At 41.2% G+C, this 21,532-nt stretch overlaps 1 protein-coding gene across 1 annotated transcript; it reads right to left on the bottom strand.

Annotated features, from left to right (window-relative positions):
• Window positions 1–5,436: 5,436 nt before the first annotated feature.
• Window positions 5,437–21,188, bottom strand: PRRG4 (proline rich and Gla domain 4). The gene is made up of 6 exons (XM_030562613.1): window positions 21,136–21,188; window positions 19,526–19,635; window positions 12,582–12,745; window positions 11,058–11,106; window positions 9,998–10,133; window positions 5,437–7,760 (listed from the first exon to the last, which is right to left on the bottom strand). The coding sequence occupies exons 2-6, from the start codon at window positions 19,623–19,625 to the stop codon at window positions 7,520–7,522; spliced, it is 690 nt and encodes a 229-aa protein (XP_030418473.1). The 5' UTR covers window positions 19,626–19,635; window positions 21,136–21,188; the 3' UTR covers window positions 5,437–7,519.
• Window positions 21,189–21,532: the final 344 nt, after the last annotated feature.

Here is a 21,532-nt window from a genome sequence, read left to right as displayed (position 1 = left end):
AGCAGGGTGCACGTACAGGTACTCATACTCCTTAGAGGGTACCATGTACTTCCGCTCAACTCCCCCGGCCGTGGGTGTAATAGATGCTGGAGATTGCCAGATGGTATTGGCATTTGCTTGTATCATACGGATAAACGGCAAAGCCACTCTTGTGGAGGTGTCAGCTGACAGGATATCCACCACCGGATCCTCTATCTCCAGGACCTCCTTCACCTGAAGATTCATATTCAGGGCCACCCGCCTCAGGAGGTCCTGATGTGTTCGCAGGTCAATTGGAGGAGGGCCCGAGGAGGATGTCCCCGCCACCGCTTCATCTGGAGAGGAGGAAAAGGAAAGGCCAGGGACAAGAGGGTCCTGTGTGGGCTCCTGTTCTTGAGTAACATCAGTCTCAGGTGGAACTTGAGACACTGCCGGCTGAATGAGAGCCTCCTCTGTACCCACAGGAGGGGGGCGGCTGACCGTTGCCTCCAGCACCCGGTGTTCCGATGGTGCGGTGCGGGAGGCGCACCTTGGGGTTGATGGTATGCCCAAGGTGTCCAGAATGACCACTGATGGGGACCCTGTTCCTGGGCTCCTGGAAGACACGGCCCGGCACATCTGAGTCACGGTCCTGTGCATAGGAAGCACTGTCCACGTGAGATGACACAGATGTGTGATGAGATGACCAAGGAGGAGCCAAAAAACCCTGGGAAGGGTCTCCATCTCTAAACGACCTCTCTCTGTGTGGCACCGGAGAGCAGTACCAGTTGCCATACCGGTACTGGGAATGAGACCGGGACCTGCGACCAGAGCGGTGCCAGGAGGTCAACCGGGATCTGGAGGCTCAACGTCTGGAGCGGCTGCGAGAGGCGCGGTGCCGGGAACGGTACCGGGAGCTGGATTGGTGCCGAGAGTATCTGTCCAGCGAACGGGACACTGAGCGGTGCTGCAAGTGCAACTGGTACCGAGATGGAGAGTGGTGCCGGGACTGCGAGTGGCGTTGGGACCGTGATCGGCGACAGGACCGAGAGCGCCGGTGGGACCGTGAGCATGATTGGTGCCTCTCGACGATGCCGACAGAGGGTGGCCTCAGCAGGGCAGGCTTGCCTATTGATTGAATGACCCTCACCGGCAGTGCCAGGGGTTGAGGCAGCGCGGACTCCGTCAGCGCGATCAGCTCCCTCGCCGTAGAAAAAGTCTCCGGCGTGGAGGGAATTGTGAGCTCAACCATGGCGTGCGCCGGGGAGCTTTCAGGTACCGGACTCGATGGCCCTTGCGGGACCGGAATCGATGGTGCCGAAGCTGTCGGTGCCGCAGCAGGTATCGGTGCCGGGCGGTCCGGCTTAGGCGGTTGCTCCAACTGCAGTGCAGGTGGCATGGAAGCCACAGGAGTCTTATGCTTCTTAACCCGCGGAGAGAGGGAATGGTGCCGAGCAGACGATGGTGCCGGCGACAGTCAGTGCCGAGGGGCCTTAGCAGTACCAGCTCAATCCAGTGCTGAAGTGATGCTTCTGCTTGATGTGGACTGTCCAGCACTCGGTGCCGAGGGAGGAGGAGTAAGAGCTGCCTCCATCAGGAGCTGTTTCAGATGAAAGTCCCACTCCTTCTTCGTCCTGGGCTTAAAGGCCTTACAGATCCGGCACTTATCCGAGAGGTGGGATTCCCCAAGGCACATAAGGCAAGAGTCGTGGGGATTTCCCATTGGCATCGGCCTGTGGCAGGTCGAGCACGGTTTGAAGCCCGGTGAACCGGCCATGGGGCTAATTCCCGAACCCCTCTCAACTATATACACTAACTATATAACAAAGAATGAATAAAACTAACTATAACTATAGAATTTATAACTATATACACAAGAATTAATAAAAGAACTACGAGTAGCTAGGGAGGTGGAGATCAGCTAAGCTGCGCTCCACTGTTCCAACGACTGACACGGGCGGTAAGAAGGAACTGAAGGGCCGTTGGGTTGGCAGGGGTATATATCCGGCGCCATAGCGGCGCCACTCCAGGGAGTGCCCAGCCAACCCACCGAGTGTTGCTAGGGTAAAAATCTTCCGACGAATGTGGACGCGGCGCGCGCACACCTAATTGGAATCGATATGAGCAAGCACTCGAAGAAGAACTAGTGGCTTCATATTTTGTAGTCCAAGTAAGTGTTGATCCTTTAAACAAACTGTAAAATTACACAAGCTGCTTAGTCCAAAATAACCTATAAAAGTATTTTCAACAAGGTTATACTACCCTAAATATTTTATTTTAAAGAAGTAATCTGTAAAATGTTTTAATCAATTTAAAAAAAATAGTTTGGCTTTACAAAGTTTAGACAAATTGTGTTTAACGAGGCAGTGCACATCTTAAACTTTTAACGAGGGCTGTTGATTAATAACAGTTAACTCATACGATTAACTCAAATTAATCACGATTAATCTCACTGTTAAACAATAGAATACCAATTGAAATTTATTAAATATTTGGATGTTTTTTCTACATTTTCAAATATACTGATTTCTATTACAACACAGAATATAAAGTGCACAGTGCTCCCTTTATTATTTTTATTACAAATATTTGCACTGTAAAAATTACAAACAAGAATAATTTTCAATTCACCTCATGCATATACTGTAGTGCAAGCTCTTTATTGTGAAAGTGTAACTTACAGATATAGATTTTTTTTGTTACATAACTGCACTCAAAAACAAAACAATGTAAAACATTAGAGCCTACAAGTCCACTCAGTCCTACTTGTTCAGCCAATTGCTAAGAGAAACAAGTTTGCTTACATTTATGGGAGATAATGCCCACTTCTTAATTACAATGTAACCTGAAAGAGAACAGGCGTTCACATGGCACTTTTGTAGCTGGTGTTGCAAGGTATTTACATGCCAGATATGCTAATCATTCATATGCCCCTTCATGCTTTAGTCACCATTCCAGAGGACATGCATCCATGCTGATGATGATTGTTTAAAAAAAAAAATCCAGTAAGTCTCCAGTTCTGTTTACCCACATTCTGACATTTGATGTTATAGCAGCCTTGGATGATGACCTAGCACATGTTGTTCGTTTTAAGAACACTTTCACAGCAGATTTGACAAAATGCAAAGAAGGTATCAATGTGAAATTTGTAAAAATAGCTATAGCACTCGACCCAAGGTTTAAGAATCTGAGGTGCTGTCATAAACAGATAGTTAAGGGTTAATGTCTCTTTTACTTGTAAAGGGTTAACAAACAGGGAACCAAACACCTGACCAGAGGACCAATCAGGAAACAAGATACTTTCAAATCTCGGTGAAGGGAAGCCTTTGTTTGTGTTTTTTGGGTTTGGCTTTGTTCTCTCTGGGTCCTGGTAGGGACTAGACGTGCAACCAGGTTTCTTGCCAATCTCCCTGCTACAGTCTCTTATATATTCAGAATAGTGAGTATTTAGTAAGAAAGGCGGTTATAGTCTTTTGATTGTTTTCTGTATTTGCAAATGTGTATTTGGCTGGAAGTATTTCAAATTGTATTTCTGCTGGAGGAGGCTTTTTCTCCAGTTTCTATAAGCTGACAGACCCTGTAATTTTTACCATCTAAATTACAGAGATAACTTTTACCTTTTTCTTTCTTTTTTTTATTAAAAGTTTTGTTTTTAAAACCTGTTTGATTTTTTCCCTTTGTTGAGGCTCAAGGGAATTGAAGCTGTACTTAACAGGGAGGGGAGAAGGGGGAATCCCTTTGTTTTAAGATTGAAGGAGTTTGAATCACGGTAATCTTCCAGGGTAACCCAGGGAGGGGAGGTCTGGGAGAGGCAACGGTGAGGAAAGGGTTTTACTTTCCTTGTGTTAAGATCCAGGGGGTCTGGGTCTTGGGGGTCCCGAGGGAAGGTTTTGGGGGGACCAGAGTGTATCAGGCACTGGAATTCCTGATAGGTGGCAGCTTATCAGATCTAAGCAGGTAATTAAGCTTAGAGGAATTCATGCTGGTACCCCAACTTTTGGACTTTAAGGTTCAGATTGGGGAAAGATACCATGACAGGTGCCATCCAAAATCTGAGAGGGATGAGGTGTGCAGCATGCTTTCAAAAGTCTTAAAAAAAGCAACACTCAGATCAGAAACTATAGAACCTGAACCACCAAAAAAAAAAAATAAATAAAAAAAAAATCAAACTTCTGCTGGTGACATCTGACTCAGATGATGAATATGAACATGCGTCGGTCTGCTCTGCTTTGGATAGTTATCAAACAGAACCCATCATCAGCATGGACGCATGGCCTCTGTAATGGTGGCTGAAGGTTCATATGAATCTTAAGGGCATCTGGCACGTAAATATCTTGCAATGCCGGCTACAACAGTGCCATGTGAATGCCTGTTCTCACTTTCAGGTGACACTGTAAACAAGAAGCTGGCAGCATTATCTTCCTGCAAATTGGAACCAAACTTGTTTGTCTGAGTGATTGGCTGAAATAGGACTTAGTGGACTTGTAGGCACTAAAGTTTTACATTGTTTATTTTTGAATGCAGGTTTTTTTTGGACATAATTCTACATTTGTAAGTTCATGATAGAGATTTCATGATAGAGATTTCATTACAGTATTTGTATTAAGTGAATTGAAAAACACTTTTTCAGTGCAAATATTTAATCAAAAATAAATATAAAGTGAGGACTGTACACTTTGTTTTCTGTATTGTAGTTTAAATCAGTATTTGAAAATGTAGTAAACATCCAAAAATATTTAAATAAATGGTATTCCATTATTGTTTAATAGTGTGATTAATTGTGCAAATAATTATGTTTTGTGTGATTAATTGTGATTAATTTTTTTAATTGCTTGACAGCCCTACTTTTAACTAGATTGTTGGGGGTTTTTTAAGCCTGTTTCCCAGCAATAGCTGAACAGGTGATTTAGAGAAGCAATTACATCTTCTCATTCACTTCCCATTGTTGAAATGATTTCATTAATAATCCCATCATATGAAGTTTAACAAAAGAGTGTTTCACCTTTTAGAGTGTAGGGTGGTACTTTACAAAACTATAATCTCTGTTGCACCAATTGGTGCTCTTCGAGTTCAGGATGAATTTATCATACCGAGAGCCATCTTCCTTGTATTAACTTTTCTTTTCCAAATCAGCACTTATGCTCCATCCAGTTTTGGTATAATAATTGAAAAAGCATGGATTTACAGAAGGCACCTATACTGAAGCCAGGTGCATTGACTCTGGCAGAAACTGATGGACGTCCATTAGTTGACAAAAATGGTGTAAGGAAAGTAGGTAGACCAATACCCACAATATTTCAAAACTGTAATTTGCTGATGTCAACATTTTTTCTTTGTTGTCAGCAATCACCCATTTGTAATTACTTCCTCCTTTTATGAATTAAGAGTCAGATTCTACATTCAAGCGACTATTCTGGCCTTATTTCATATAATGTTTTATTTATATTTAAAAAAAAAATGCAATGTTTTTGGCACATGTACAACATATAACAATTGAGACCAATGTCCCAAACCTCTCTAGACCTTTCCCCTTCAAATCTCTCCGATCCAATTACGAAGCTCTCTTCACCCAGGAAAAGCCTGGGAGAGCAAATGAGCCTTGCAAAGTGAGTAGAAGGTTAACAGACTTGGGAACTGGGGTATACAGATGACAAGTTAATGCAATGGTCAAGCACCTCTCACTCATGATGTGTGGTTTCCACTCTCCTTGTGATTACGCCATGAGACTCTTGGCTCACACTTCATATATCAGCTGATCAGTTGAGATGCAGTCTTTGAAGTAGATTGGACACAGTCTTTAAGGCTTCAGCAGTTAAAAATGATCTATGGCACTCTTCAACCAAGAATCTCCAAGCACTCAAAGTATGAATGGCAATGACTTAAACATCACAGTACTCTGAGGTAAGTATTATACTTTTCAATCTGTTAAATGGGTAAGGCACAGAGAGGTTAAGTGACTTGCCATCAGCTATAAGCAAGTCTGACAGAGACAGAAGAGAAACCAATTTGACCCCCAATCCTGTCAGTCAGTAACAAGAAAATAATTATCCATCCACTTAGGTCAATGCGAGTTACTTATAGGCAAGATTGGCCTTACGTCGTACTCTCAGTGCACCCTATACCTTTCAAGTATTCCAGCAATTTCTCTTTAGATAAGAGATTTTTAGATTTAAGACAGTGATATGGAGTCATTAATAATTTCTCACTGAACTTCTCTGTCAAAAAAAATTATTACAAGTAAACATTCAACCTGTAAATGTAAACAGTGACTGAATACAAATGAACCATTTTAAATACAAGTTTAAATTTAATTTGCTGCTATTGAACCATTGGCCAAGATTTTCAAAAGCAACTCAGCTTCTGAATGTTCAACTGGTGATACATTTAAATAATTCCAATTTTAAAAGTGTCTCCCATTGGAGCTCCAGAAATGAAGGTAACCAAAGTCATTAGTCACTTTTGAAAATTTTGTCCAATGTCTTACTAGACATTCTATGGATGAGAGATTTCTAAAATCTCAACATTCCAGCAGGGCAATGTAAATGACCTGCACAAGCATGCAGGAACAACTTTTGGACTCATTTTATCAGCCAGAAGTCTTGACTTTAAGCCTCCAAGACTAAGGTAATCAATGGAAGTTGTGTTCAAGGAGAAGTTGCTTCCCCAGACAACGTTTTGAAAATTCACACTGTGTATATTAAGGTGGAGATGTGGAAGGAGAGAAATGATCCTACTAGTTACCAACTAGCCATTGCTATGGGTGGGTTGTTAATGGGATCTAGGGAAAGACACCTATCTGACTTGCCTAGCAATAACTACTGTTCTGCAACAGAGAGCAGTAAATAGATGATGAAGTTGAGGAGAATACATGTAGTCATTATTTTAGATAACCCCAACCATGATTTTCATAAAGAGAATATCCTCTGTCCTCCTAAGCATGGCTTCCTGCCATGTAAAATCTACATTATTGCAGTATTGTCTCATACTGCCCAGTTAATGTTTAAAATTAGACAAATTAATACAGAAACCATAACACTATACAAGCTTGACAGATTAACTAGCTTTCGTCAATACAGCCCATTACTACTTCTAGAACCAGTACAAAACCCACCTAGCAACCAAATGAGGTATCTATTTTGTTAGTTATTCAATGCTTAATATATTCACAGTGGTTTAAAGTTTTAATTTAAAAAATGGTTAGTGTTAAGTCCAATTTTAATATTAAAAATCTTTTTCTTTTTGAATAAACAGTAAATAAAACTAGTAAGGGAATAACAGTAGTTTGATACTTGGCTCAAAATGCATGGGAGCTCAAAGATTAGTATCTTTATGCATGGTTCAGCTCTAGCACCAAAAACCTGTATAAACAAGTTTCATGTTGGAAAAAGACATCAAACTTTTGCAAAACAATAACTTCATTTCCATTATGAAATAATTCACTTGCTCCTAGCTGTGCTGAAGAGCTTTAAGTCTTTCACATTTGTGAAAAATGTCCTGCAAGGTACTGCCCCTTTTCAAATGTACATCTTCCAATGAAGATTAATTCCGCACTCCTCCAGAGTCAAGTTTGGGACAATGGGGCAGGAAGTGACATAGACTTTTTAAACATCTTAAACCCTTTTGCAGGCCCCGGATATGGTGGTGGTGGGACATCATATTTTCCACCTAATGTCACAGCTTCTTCATAAGTTGGCAGTCCTGACTCATCACCTGTTCTTAGAGGGAGTGGGTTTAAAGAAACCTCTTCATGTCTTCTGAAGATGATAGATGAATGTCTTCTACTTCTTACACTGTCTGAGTACCTAACAGAGTTAAAAGTATTATGAATGATATTTTCCTTTTTTTACATGAAGGAGAGGATTACATAGCCTTTTGCCAAAGCAAGTACATTTTTAATAATCTTAAACAGCATGGGCCAAATGGGTATCCCCAGAACCTAGGCTGAGTTAAGTGCTGCAGAAGTTGACAGAGACAAGGATGGGGTAGAATCGTCCTCTAGGACCCACTATGACAGTTGCTTCACGGCAATGGCTGGAATAGCTCCTGTAACTTTGTTACCCATTCATACTTGTAAGGTTGAGAGGAGGAGGGCTAGAGGATCCATGTAGCAGTGGATCCTCCAAATTACTTCAGCTCCCTATCCCAGAAGAACTATGCAAAGGTCCACTCCTCCTTTGAGCTGCAGAATTGTGCCTCTTTCACTAGAAGAGGGGCTACTATACTTATAGAAGTCGGACAGGATTTGCTTTTAACAGGTAGAGAAGAGCCCTTTAAAAGGATTCCAAAACAAGTAGTTACAAATCAGCTTTTTCTATCTCAATAGATATTTAAGTTGCAAAGATATTTACTGTCGTAAATAATGTAACTCAATTTACTGTCATTTTATGTACACTTTTATTTAATATCATCAAAATTCAGTGCAGTTTTCTGCACTTTAGATCATTGGAATATTTCCATGTATGCCACAGTGTGCATGCTGCTAAAAAAAAAAAAAAGTGCTGTTTACAAGAACTGACAAGCACTCTTCTTTAAGATCATTAAGTGCTGATTACTTATATAATTGATCTCAAGTTTAGTGTTTCAAGTACTAGTACACAGTCTAGTTTTTAAATCATATTCCAGAATCATATGTAAAATAAATATCTTAAGTAATAATAGAATATTAATAAAATATATTTGTTTCTTAAATACTCAATGTTCTATGGAGTTTATGGGTGCTTCAAAATGATAGTAGTAAAGCTTTTAGTCATAAGGGAAATCTTAGTGTGGGTAGTATCACAGATTATACTATGATGGTGAACGTAGCCCTGGGGAAAAAAAAAAATCAGACTTTATGGTTCCATCCTTTCATCACCTTGTATAGAAACAAGAACGCATGCTTATACTGCAAATAGATATACATTTGGTTCATGAAATTCACAGAAGTTCCCCCCACAACAACCCTGGAGGAGCAGATATCCAATAGCACTATACTTGATAATTTTAGGTTTAAAGATGTATTTTCAATTAAAAATGCATTCAGTTTACTTCTTTGTAAATAATTGTATTTTTAAAAAACTGATGCAGTTGAAAGGAAAGTAACCAAAACTGCCATAGATTTTAAAAACAGAAAGAAAATTGGAGAGGAGATTTACACTAAGAAGCTGGCCAAACAAGTTTTTGAAGTCTGAAAGATCTATTACATATCATTTAGTCCACAAGTGAGACTGAGTAAACTAAAATCTGATTTACCTTTATTTCCCTCCTGTAGCTATTCACAGAGTCCACTTAACTCTTTAAATACAATTGCCTAACACAAGTATTTCAATTCAGTGATGAACAAATGGCATACTTAGTGCCATCTGTAAGCCTCTCACATTGTTTACTGCTGTGAATTTATGCTTGCAAGCCTGCATTTATTGCTATGTATCTCCTGCTTTACAGCATATTATATTTATCACAGCACAAAATATTCTCATGAATCTCAGATAAACATACTAGTTACTAACCGTGCCAATTAAGGAGATTCCACTGTATTACACTAGTAGTTTTCATTGTGAAGCTCATAGAAAGGCTGTCTTTAGGAGTCTGTGAATCCTCAGCAAGCTAATTCTTTGGAAAAAGTTAAGTCCACTCATACTTCCTCTAGCATAATTCAATCTCTCCAGCAGTTACAAATCCTAATATCTAAAACTATTCTTAAAACCAGTTCACCCTCCTCCATTGCAGGTTTCAAAAAACAGATCTGGCTCAGGGCTCCCTCATGCTGAAACCATTTTTCTTGGTAAAGATTTTGGGACCCAGCAAAATGTTGTTTAAACTGGATCTCTCACCCATACAAAGGTTATTTGTTTTATATATTTTCTTGTGATTTATAGTTACAATCTTGTATAACCTTAACTCTAAGAATGATATTTTCAAAAGCATTTAGTAGTGACCTAACACTGTCAATAGTAACATTTCCATTCACTTCACTGAGAGCAGAATGATTTTGAAAATTCCACCTATATTACTAAAGTTTTTTCTATGAAAGTAAAGTGAAATATTCTCAGTTCCTTACCCAGGTGATTGTCTTGCTTTGCATCTGTTTTTCCAGAAATAATAAATAAGGAATCCAGTTAAAACCAACAGAACTCCAGTAGCAACTAGGCCAGTCAGAAGTCCTGTAACATCAATTTTTTGTGTAGCTTCACCACCTGAACAGAAATTAGTAATTATTTCCAGTTGACTAACACTATAGCATTATTAACAATGCTCCAGCAGTGGTGGTCTTCTCTCTTTATGAAGATTTGAGAGAGATGTTATAGTAAGATTAATAGTAGTAGGTTCCTTTCTATTAGTCTTCTCACATGACAAGCTATCACATCAATCCGGCACTTTAATGCCCACCCCAAGACATTAATACCCACCCCAACCAAAAGCAAAAATTAACAAATATTCTTCTCCTAGATCATTTATATATGCATATTTTTGAGATTCTCCACTACTCCATCCCCACCAATTGTTATTTCACACACTTATTGCATCTTTTATCAGATGAAGTCCTTCAGAGCAGATCCTGACTTTCACTCTGTATAGCACCTACCACAGTGAGGTCCTGATCCTAACTGGGGCCTCTATAAACTATTGCAATACAAAATAAAAACAGAAGTAGGAAGCAGCAGAATTATAGTTGTAAAGTTTCTATATTGTCTAATACATACAAGGAAATGGATAGCTTAATTCATATTTCAATATGCAATAGTAAAGGGCCAGAGGCCTCCAACTCCCCGAACTTCACACATATATTAGATACTATGTAATACACATTTCAGTATATAAAATATAAATACATAAATGCACAAAAAATATAAAAAGACAGTAATCAAGGGTTATAAAACTGTGCCAGCTGAATACTTAGTTGGTGGATGAGATTCTGTGGCCTGCATTGTGCAGGAGGTCAGACTAGATGATCATAATGGTCCCTTCTGACCTTAAACTCTATGAGTCTATGAGTCTATGACCAGATGACAAATTGCAACATATTTAGAGGGGGAGGGAGGTTCTAGAATGTATGTGTGAGGGGAGCAATATTTGCAATGTAATGGAAAGAAACGAGATAAGTCAAGATCAGAGCTTACCAAATTTTGTGCTGGGTCCTTTAATGGAATATTCTTTCCAAAAAGTCATCTATGAAAAAAAATTTTTTTTTTAAATAGTTCAAGCCTGTATGTGATGTATAACTTAAATAAGAGATTGTGGACAGAATTTAGACATGGCATAAATGGGCACAACTCCCACTGAAGTCAAAAGTTGCACCTTTTTACCCCAGGGCTGAAATTCCACTTGTATATTCAGGTATAACATCATAAAAAACTGCCATATTAGAACAAACCAATGGTCCACCTAAACCAATAGAAAGAAATGCCAGCTGTTTAAAAGAAAGGGAAAGAGACAAATCAAGAACACCTCTAAATTGCAATACTATTATCATACAGAGAAATTTCTTCTTGATATCACTTAATAATTAGCTTAGACTGACTATGGAGATTGGTTGTAGTTGTAATTTATCCTAGTTAGTGTAAGTTCCAATGCTATTCATGCAAGTGTCTGATCTTACAAAGCTACTTGCCTCAGTAATATCCTTGAACAGTGAGTTCCATAAGTTAATAATATGATGCATATAAGAGAATATTTTATGACTAAAGACAGTAATGCACTGTATAAAATTTAATCCTATAGTTAAGACTGAGACTAAGCCACAATCCACATTGGAAAAGGTGTGGAGTTGGGGGCCGGAGAAAGAAGCTGCTGTGCAGCAGAAGCCTCCAGGGAAAATACAATATAGTCATGTAAAATTCCTCCTGGGAGACTCCTAAGGAATTCAAACTCTAGTGGCAGCTCCATCCTCCTGGGAGAGGGTGCACTGCTTGCTCCTTCTGCAGCTGCAGAGGATGGCAGGGGCCCTGGACAAATTTGCACTACAGGCAGCAGAAGTTGTTTGGAGGATTGCAAGTACTGCCTTTATCTGCATTGTGTGTGTGTGTGTGTCTTACACACCTCTTCCCTCTCCTGCCAAAGATTTCTTTCACTATACAGTAGCATCTTCCAAGTTGCTCCTTATCCATGGAACACTCTCACTTAACTGATCCACAAGGTCACCACTGCCCTCTTCTCAAGATTCCTCTTTGCTGTAACTTGTATATAAAATCAGCCAATTAATGAGTGACAGGAGATGGAAATAGTTGGCACTTATATATCCATTTTTTAAAAGTATAAAATACACAACATTATTTGTGTGATTTTATCCCCTTCCCAGGTCACTTTTTTCCCCAAAAAAGTTCCCAGTTCTGAAGACACTTATGCATGCGCCTAGCTTTACTTTTGTGAGTAGTCCTACCGAAGTCTCACTTATGTCTGTAAGTATTCGCAGAATCATAGCCTTTGCCTGCAAGCTTTTTGAGGCACGTACCGTGAATTTGTGTGTGTTCACTGCATTCCTAACACAATGGGCCCCATCTAACTGGGGCTTCTGGTTCTACTGTAATATAAATAATAATGGCAGAACTCCTATTTTAAGTGATCTCTTCTGAAGGGCTGTAGTAGTTTATAATAATAATCTACTGATGGCCTCCCAGTATTTTAAACTAAATCAAAGCAATTACCGTTTTATCAGGGTCTTCAAAAATTTCTCTTGCCTCTTCATAATTGCACTGCTCCTCATAGCATTCTCTTTCTAGGTTACCAGGCGTAAATACTTCAAAATCAAATCTGTTATACAGAAGATGTCGTCCAATGAACAAATTGGCTTCTTTTTCCGATGTAAACACTAACAAAAAAATAATTTAGAACAGTTAAATTAGGGGGATAGTTCTGGTATTCTTACAAAAAAAACCTCTGGAGCTCTTTAAAATCTCAAAAGAAAAACATCTCTCTGTTTTTTTCCCATTTTACCTGATATAAAAGGAGACTTCAAAGTCTCTTCCTGAATCATTTTCTTTGCTGCCAATAAAGCAGTTCTCTTTCTGCCTGTTCCACATGCAAACTGAAATATTTTCTCTCCCTTGCAAATAGTTGCAGACTTTCTCATAGCAACTTTTTAGGATTTGGTCCTCATGCCAGCTGTCTGAAATGCAAGTGACCAAAGCTGTGGTATTGACCCTGCTGAAGTGTTGGAGTCCCTGGGAATCCTAAGGTTCCTTGTAGTATTCAATTACTTTAAGATGGACTTCTAAGCAGACCCAGACTGAGCAAGATCCAGTATCCCGCATCTTGAAAAAGCCTAAGGGTTACCTCATTTGATATGTTCCAGTAAAAATCCTAGGCATACATTCCTTTTCACACAGTCTGGTATCTGAATTCTAGTCTTTGATTTAGAAATTGGGTTTCCATCAGCACAGTGGACAAATCCCATTAATTTCTTCTTAATATCACACTATTTAGGAACAACATTTAAGGGTAGACTGAAGCTTTAAACAAAAAGGGCAATACATTATTTTCATACCTTTCACGTAAATGCTGCTCTACGGTCATTAGGTCGGGGTGAAAGTAACTTAAAGGACTTAGCAGTACACTGGAGTCCTGAGAGGAGTTGTGACCTCAACTGGAAGATACGGGGCCTTTCAATATTTAAAGGCCCTGGGTCTCCAGCTGTGGCTGGGAGCCCCAGGGCCCTTAAATCACCCTGGGGCTCCCAGCTGCCTTTCAAGGGTGAATTAAAGAGCCCAGGGCTCCAGCCGCTGCGGAGCTTCAGGCCCTTTAAATCACCACTGGAGCCCTGCTGCCACCACCCCGGGGCGGCAGGGCTTCAGCGGTGATTTAAACGGCCAGGGGTTCCACCGCTTAGGGCAGCTCTGGGGCCTTTAAAGCGCCTTCGGAGCCCTGCCGCTGCTGGGGCTCCAGCAGCCGGGCTCAGGTGGGGATTTAAAGGGCCAGAGGCTCTAGCTGCCACAGGGAGCCCCAGGCCCTTTAAAGAACCATCCGAGCCCCACTGCCGGAACTCCGGCAGCACTTTAAAGGACCCTGGGCTCCCTGCACTGGCAGGCACTCCAGGCCCTTTAAATCCCTGCCTGAGCCTGGCTGCTGGAGCTCTGGGGGTTATTTAAAGGCCCGGGGGCTCCCCACAGTGGCAGGAGCACTGGGCCCTTTAAATCCCCACCTGAGCCTGGCTGCCAGAGCTGCAGCAGTGACTTAAAGGGCCTGGGGCTCCCCACAGTGGCTGGAGCCCCGGGCCCTTTAAATCACCACCAAGGAAACTGGTCCACTCCAGCACGTCGTACTGGCTTACTTTCACTTCTGCATTATGTTCATGATGGGGTTCTTGCTGACATCATCTTTGATTAGGCAGAGTTTTTAACAACTCATCTGTATTTTTGCCATTTTTAGAAGCTGGTTAGGAGCCTCGGAAAATAAACTCACTCACCCTAGTTGTGAGGTAGGATTCCAGAAGAGTTAGTGCAGTTATAGCAGACTTAAAGATACTGGAATGCATTTTCTCATCACGTTTCTTCTGGGCTCAAGTTTTAGCCTGTCCCTACTATAACTTGTAATAGAAAACTCATCTTTGAACAACAGAAATCTTCTGACCTGGTTTTCTGTGCAGCTGAAATGTTTTAAATTAACTTCTAGTCAGGGGTGGCTCCAGGGATTTTGCCGCCTCAGGAATGGCAGGCAGGCTGCCTCCAGCGGTTTGCCTGCGGAGGGTCCGCTGGTCCCACGGCTTTGGAGGACCTCCCGTGCCTGCCTCCTGCCCTCACGGCGCCGGCAGAGCACCCCCTGCTGCTTGCTGCCCCAAGCACGTGATTGGCATGCTGGGGCCTGGAGTCACCCCTGCTTCTAGTATAAGTAAGTAGATGATTTTGCTAAGTGAAATGACTAGAGGGTTAATTAAAAAGAATTCTCTAGTGTGCAAAGGTGTTAATGAAAGCAGGAAGAGCATTCTTACAAACTAAGTCCACTTGCATAAAAAGAGAGACAGACAAGATTCAGGATAAAGTTATTCAGTCACGAAGTAGATATGTGCTTGTTAGACAATTCGTTTGTATATATCAGTGGTGGGCAACCTGCGGTCCATTGGGGTAATCCGCTGGTGGGCCGCCAGTCAGTTTGTTTACATTTGCATGGCCGCCCGCAGCTCCCAGTGGTTGCGGTTCGCTGTTCCCAGCCAATGGGAGCTGTGGGAAGTGGCGCGGGCCACAGGGACATGCTGGCCGCCACTTCCTTCTGATCCCATTGGCCGGGAATGGCGAAAAGCAGCCACTGGGAACTGCGGGCGGCCATGCAAATGTAAACAAACTGACTGGCAGCCCACCAGCAGATTACCCTGACAGGCCGCAGGTGCCCACCACTGGTATAGATTATCCCATCACTCAGGAATTTTTCCCTTAATAGTTACTGTTCAGCATTGCAATGGTATCTCAAAGTATTTTCTCAGTGACAATTCCAAAAGACTTACAGTATCATTCATATTAATTGCTGCTGCCTTTAATACTATACCTGAACAATTTGGGGAACCACTTATCTTAAGATGAATTTTCTTGTCATTATTTCATCAACTAAAAAGGAGTTATGGCATTTAAGATTATAACATTTTTACAGCACAGAGAAAGGGACTAGCCTTAAAAAGAATAAGAGTGGGAGGAGATCCCCAAAAGTACATTTGGGCAGTGCTGAAATAGAGTTTTCCCTAGGAGTTCACCTTAGTGCAATGTGTATCAATATAAGTACTCTGAAACTGATTTATACTAATCAAACTGAAAATAAAAGCTTTGCCTATTTTCTTCAGCAGTGTTTCATTTGCTTATCAGATATAACTGAAAAAAAATGTGTTTCAAAACAGAAGTGTTTTAACTGAAATCAAAACCTGATCCTTCAACTGGTAGATTTTTCAACAACTTTCAAATCCAGGAGAATGGAGAAAATACTGTCAAATCAGGTTCCATCCTGTTAACACTAGTTAACAACCTAATAAACTTGCACATATTTGCATACACTTAAATGCTTTAAACATGTGTGTAATGAACAGAGTTATGGTTGCTTTGTGGGAATTTCCTGACTTTTCTGTGTCTCACATCTGAAACAGAATATTAAATTAACAACTTGTAATTTTAAATATTGTGGCAGTTATGCATGCAGAGGACTTGCAGAATCAGAATCTATATAGAATCATAGAACTGGAAGGGACCTCGAGAGGTCATCTAGTCCAGTTCCCTGAACTCGTGGCAGGACTAATTATCTAGACCATTCCTGATGGTGTTTGTCTAACCTGCTCTTAAAAATCTCCAATGATGGAGATTCCACAACCTCCCTAGGCAATTTATCCCATTGCTTAACAACCCTGACAGCTAGGAAGTTTTTCTTAATGTCCAACCTAAACTTTATATGCTGCAATTTAAAATCATTGCTTCTTGTCCTATCCTCAGAGATTAAGAAGAACAATTACTCTCCTTGCTCCTTGTAACAGCCTTTTATGTACTTGAGAACTGTTATTATGTCCCCTCTCAGTTTTCTCTTTTCCAGACTAAACAAACCCAATTTTTTCAATTGTCCCTCATAGGTCATATTTTCTAGACCTTTAATCATTTTTGTTGCTCTTCTCTGGACCCTCTCCAGTTTGTTCACATCCTTCCTGAAACGTGGCGCCCAGAACTGGAGATAATACTCCAGTTGAGGCCTGATCAGAGCAGAGTATAGAGGAAGAATTACTTCTCGTATCTTGCTTACAACCCTCCTGCTAATGCATTCCAGAATGATGTACGCTTTTTTTGCAACAGCGTTACACCATTGACTCACATTTAGCTTGTGGTCCACTATGACTCCCAGATCCCTTTCTCCTTCCTAGGCAGTCATTTCCCATTTTGTATGTGTGCAACTGATTGTTCCTTCCTAAATGGAGTACTTTACATTTGTCCTTATTGAATTTCATCCTATTTACTTCAGACCATTTCTCCAGTTTGTCCAGATCAGTTTGAATTATAATCCTATCCTCCAAAGCATTTACAACCCCACCAGCTTGGTACTGTCTGCAAACTTTATAAGGGTATTTTATATGACACTGATGAAGATACAGAATTGAACCGGACCCAGAACTGATTCCTGCAAGATCCCACTCATTATGCTCTTCCAGCATGACTGTGAACCAATGATAACTACTCTCTGGGAACTGTTTTCCACCCAGTTTTGCACCACTTTATAGTAGCTCTATCTAGGTTGCATTTCCCTACTTTGTTTATGAGAAGGTCATGCAAGACAGTATCAAAAGCTTTACTTAAGTCAAGATATACCATGTCCACCACTCTTCCCCCCCGCACTCCCCATCTACAAGGCTTGTTACCCTGTCAAAGAAAGCTATCAGGTTGGTTGGACATGATTTGTTCTTGACAAATCCATGCTGACAGTTACTTAGTCATCTTATTATCTTCTAGATGTTTGCAAATTGATTGCTTAATTATTTGCTCCATTATCTTTCCAGGTACAGAAGTTAAGGACAACCCAGAAAATTACAGACCATCAGCTTATTTCCCATTATATTTGCCCTTTTCCAGTCTTCTGGAATGTCTCCCGTCTTCCATGACTTCTCAAAGATAATCACTAATGGCTCAGATATCGCCTCAGTCAGCTCCTTAAGTATTCTAGGATGCATTTCATCAGGCCCTGGTGATTTGAAGACATCAAACTTGTCTAAGTCATTTTTGATTTGTTCTTTCCCTATTTTAGACTCTGATCCTACCTCATTATCACTGGCATTCACTATGCTAGACATCCAATTGCCGCCAACCTTCGTGGTGAATACCGAAACAAAGAAGTCATTAAGCACCTCTGCCATTTCCACATTTTCTGTTATTGTCTTCCCTCTCTTCCCCATTGAGTTAACAGGCTTATCCTGTCCTTGGTCTTCCTCTTGCATCCAATGTATTTGTAGAATGTTTTCTTGTTTCCTTTTATGTCCCTAACTAGTTTGATCTCATTTTGTGCCTTGGCCTTTCTAATTTTGTCCCTACATACTTGTGTCGTTTATAGTCATCCTTTGTAATTTGACCAAGTTTCCATTTTTTGTGGGACCCTTTTTTGAGTTTTAGATCATTGAAGATCTCCTGGTTAAGCCAGGGTGGTCTCTTGCCATACTTCCTATCTTTCCTGTGCAGTGGGATAGTTTGCTCTTGTGTCCTTAATAATGTCTCTTTGAAAAACTGCCAACTGTCTTCAATTGTGTTTCCCCTTAGACATGCTTCCCGTGGGATCTTACCTACCAACTCCCTGAATTTGCTAAAGTCTGCCTTCTTGAACTCCATTGTCTTTATTTTGCTGTTCTCCCTCCTACCATTCGTTAGAATCATGAATTCTATCATTTAATGATCACTTTCACCCAAGCTGCCTTCCACTTTCAAATTCTCAACCAGTTCTTCCCTATTTGTCAAAATCAAATCTAGAACAGCCTCTCCCCAGTAGCTTTCTCCACCTTCTGAAATAAAAAAAATGTCTCCAATACATTCCAAGAACTTATTGGATAACAGTGCCCTGCTGTGTTATTTTTCCAACAGCTGTCTGGGTAGTTGAAGTCCCCCATCACCACCAAGTCCTATACTTTATATGATTTTGTTTGCTGTTTAAAAAAAGCCTTATCCACCTCCCTTTTTCTGGTTAGGTGGTCTGTAGTAGATCCCTACCACTGATCAGGAGTGCTGGGACAGACCTTGGTCTGTACAACCATATGCACTCTTGTTATTTGGAAATACTGGATTCTTTATATTATAATGGACTATACACAAATACTTTGAAGTAATGAACCAAATGAGAGTGCTTCCATGTGTTGTATTCAATACTGGCTGCTAGGAACATAACTGCCAAACTGGACAGACCACTGATCCGTCACGGTCTTGCAGTCTCTCACTAGGCAGATGTGGGATAATCAGTCCCCATGAAGGTCTCTAACAACTCTAGATCTTCCTTGCTGTCCCTATAAAAATGTCCAACTCCTCTGAGTCTGGCTAAATCCTTGGTTTCCAATGTCATCCTGTGGCAATGAGTTCCACAGTCTAATTACACACTGAGTGGAAAACTGTGTCCTTTAATCAAACAAATGTTCTGTCAAGTCAGAAGAAAATATGGTGATACAAACAGTTTATGATCAACTATTTTTTAAATGAAAACTTTGATCTTTTCTGAGTGCCAAGAATGAAAAAAAACAAAACAAAAACCAACCTTCCAAATATGAACCACTGCAGTGCAGTCTTAATAGAGACTGAACTATTGTTTCAGACCCTTTACTAAGAAAATCTGATGACAACGGTAACTGTCACTGTCAGGTGTCCAGAGGCCTAAGAGGAGCCTGTATTGTCCTGTTTGTCTTATTTGTGTTTTTCCTGAAACCTTACCGACAACCTGTTTGACTGATCATTTGAGCAAAAACATCCAACTATTCTAAAATTATGGGAGAAGCAAGAATATGATTTTTAGACCACTCTAAATCCTGTTGCTTCTAATGCTAGTTAACTATCACAAAACAGTGTTACACATTTTAGTTTTTAAACGAAAGATTGTTTCCACAATAGAACGCCATAAGATGTAGTTTTACTCCAGAAAGCATAGCTTCATTTTAGAAGAATGTTACCTTCTTTCCCTGTATGCTTTGAATCCTTTAATCTTCTTATGCAATGAGGAAATGCAAACATTATTGGCAGCTGACACAGCAGTACCAAAACCACAGACATAGTCTAGTATCTGTCAAAATAAAGTATTAGTTAAAAACTCCCAGATGTTATTTGTGTATCTTAAATTAAATTTCTGTATGCAGTTGTCAGACACAAGTCCCCACAAGCAACTTGGATTATTTTTTCCATATAGACAGTACACCTACCCAAACCGGTCCCACATATATTTAATAACAATTGCATAATGTCCTCCATATTGGTAGTCATCACCATTTGAATTAACAAAGCCCAGTATTCTACCACTTGAGCTAGAGAAGTAACTCCATTAGCTGGCAGAAATACTATAAGCCCTTACTAAAGGTCTATACTACATATTTTGCGATTGTGGCAATTGCACTTGGAAGATTTTCATAATGATGAGCCTAAAGCCAAATTAAAGTGCAAGTGTGACTGATTGTATTGGACTATAGCTAAAAGAATCATTTTGCCCACTGATGAAGTACAGCCACCATGAGGGCAGCAGCTATTTAGCAGAACACAGCAAGCTACTTGACAGTTTATGGCACAGTTTGTAATAAACTATAACTTCAGTAGGATAGGGTAAGTGATTCTAGCATATAAAACAGTTTTGATTCTCTATTTAAACCCTTTCAAGATGCACCCATAAAACACTTTTCTAATTACATGACAGTCCAAGATGTCAGGATGACTTTAAGATATCTAATAATCAACATTAATTAAAAAATAATTTTCCTTCCTTCCAGTGGAGCCTGCTGGAAAGCATTGTTTCCTTTTTTAAAGGCATGAATAGGGAGCCAGTTTGCCTTCTCCATTGCCTACTCTCATTCTAGTTTGTTGATAGCAGGCACAGCCCTACATTAAGTAGGTCCACAGAATTTGAGCAACAACCATTTGTCCCTCTGAAACAAGCATCTGAAGAAGTGGGTTTTTTACCCTGAAAGCTTATGCCCAAATAAATCTGTTAGTCTTTAAGGTGCCACTGGACTCCTTGTTGTTTTTATGGATACAGACTAACACGGCTACTCCCTGATATTTGAGCTTCCTCTTTGTTCTCCATCTGTGATTGGATCCGTAACAGGCTCTGGTGCAGGAATCTTGCCTGCAGCTCCCTTCCCCACCAGGCGTTGTCTTCATTCATTTATTCTTTATTGTGTTAGAACATGACTAACTATGAGTGTGAAATTAGCTAACAGATTCTTGACCATAACCTAGCCCAGAAAGGGCGTTCAGCACGATGTCAGCGGATTCCGCTCGCCACAGGCACGAGGGGTCGGGGGGTATCTGCAAATGGGAACAGAATCACTTTATCCCAGCAGCTTTGGGACCCGATAGTTGGCCCAGGGTGGGTGGGATCCGGGGGTGGCCCTAGGTTTGATTTCGGGAATGAATTTCTTGTGTCTCGTCTTGAATGGCCCGACAGGCGAGGGAAAGGTTTAAATAACAAGTCTTCCGTGACCCTCCCAGCAGGGGACAATGTAGCTTGGCGGAGTCTCTCTCTCTCCCCCGCAGCCCGAAGGCAGGCACCCACCCAGGGTGGGGACTGACCTACCTGCTCCGTCCGAGCTGCAGCGCCCAGACTCCAGGCTGAGGGGTGCGGGCCAAACACCACCCCGCGCTCTTCCTCCGCCACGGAGGCTCCAGCTTCCTCTTCTCCGCGGCGCTTCCTGGAGAGGGAGCGGCCAGGATCACATGGCCCAGCCGCTGTTTTATCTGGAGCCGCCCCAAGTGGCACCTGGTCTGGCCATAGGGGGTCTGCCTAGAGCACCCAGCCCGGTCCCTGCCTCCGAGCCGGCACAAGGAGACGAGCCTCAGCATGGGCCCTGGCGTCCCCCGAGTAGCTGAGCTTCTGCTCCGTGTCCTCCTTATGAGCTGAGCCCTAGACACCCCGCATAACAGCTTAGCCTCCGTAAGTGCGCCTGGCGCAGCCCGCTCGGCCCCATCATGAC

This window comes from Gopherus evgoodei, chromosome 4, assembly GCF_007399415.2.
Source record: "Gopherus evgoodei ecotype Sinaloan lineage chromosome 4, rGopEvg1_v1.p, whole genome shotgun sequence".
NCBI lineage: Eukaryota > Metazoa > Chordata > Testudines > Testudinidae > Gopherus > Gopherus evgoodei.
Note: the sequence above shows the minus strand (reverse complement) of the source record. Positions and strands in the feature narration are given on the sequence as shown.

What these genes read in the sequence shown, in the direction of transcription:
- PRRG4 (XM_030562613.1), bottom strand. Translation starts at nt 19,625, where the DNA reads ATGTCTGTGGTTTTGGTACTGCTGTGTCAGCTGCCAATAATGTTTGCA. An exon ending in AGGACCCAGCACAAAATTTG is followed by an intron (nt 10,134 to 11,057) that starts GTAAGCTCTGAT and finishes ATTTCTGTTCAG; the next exon opens with GTGGTGAAGCTACACAAAAA. An exon ending in AAAGCAAGACAATCACCTGG is followed by an intron (nt 7,761 to 9,997) that starts GTAAGGAACTGA and finishes TAACTCTGTTAG; the next exon opens with GTACTCAGACAGTGTAAGAA.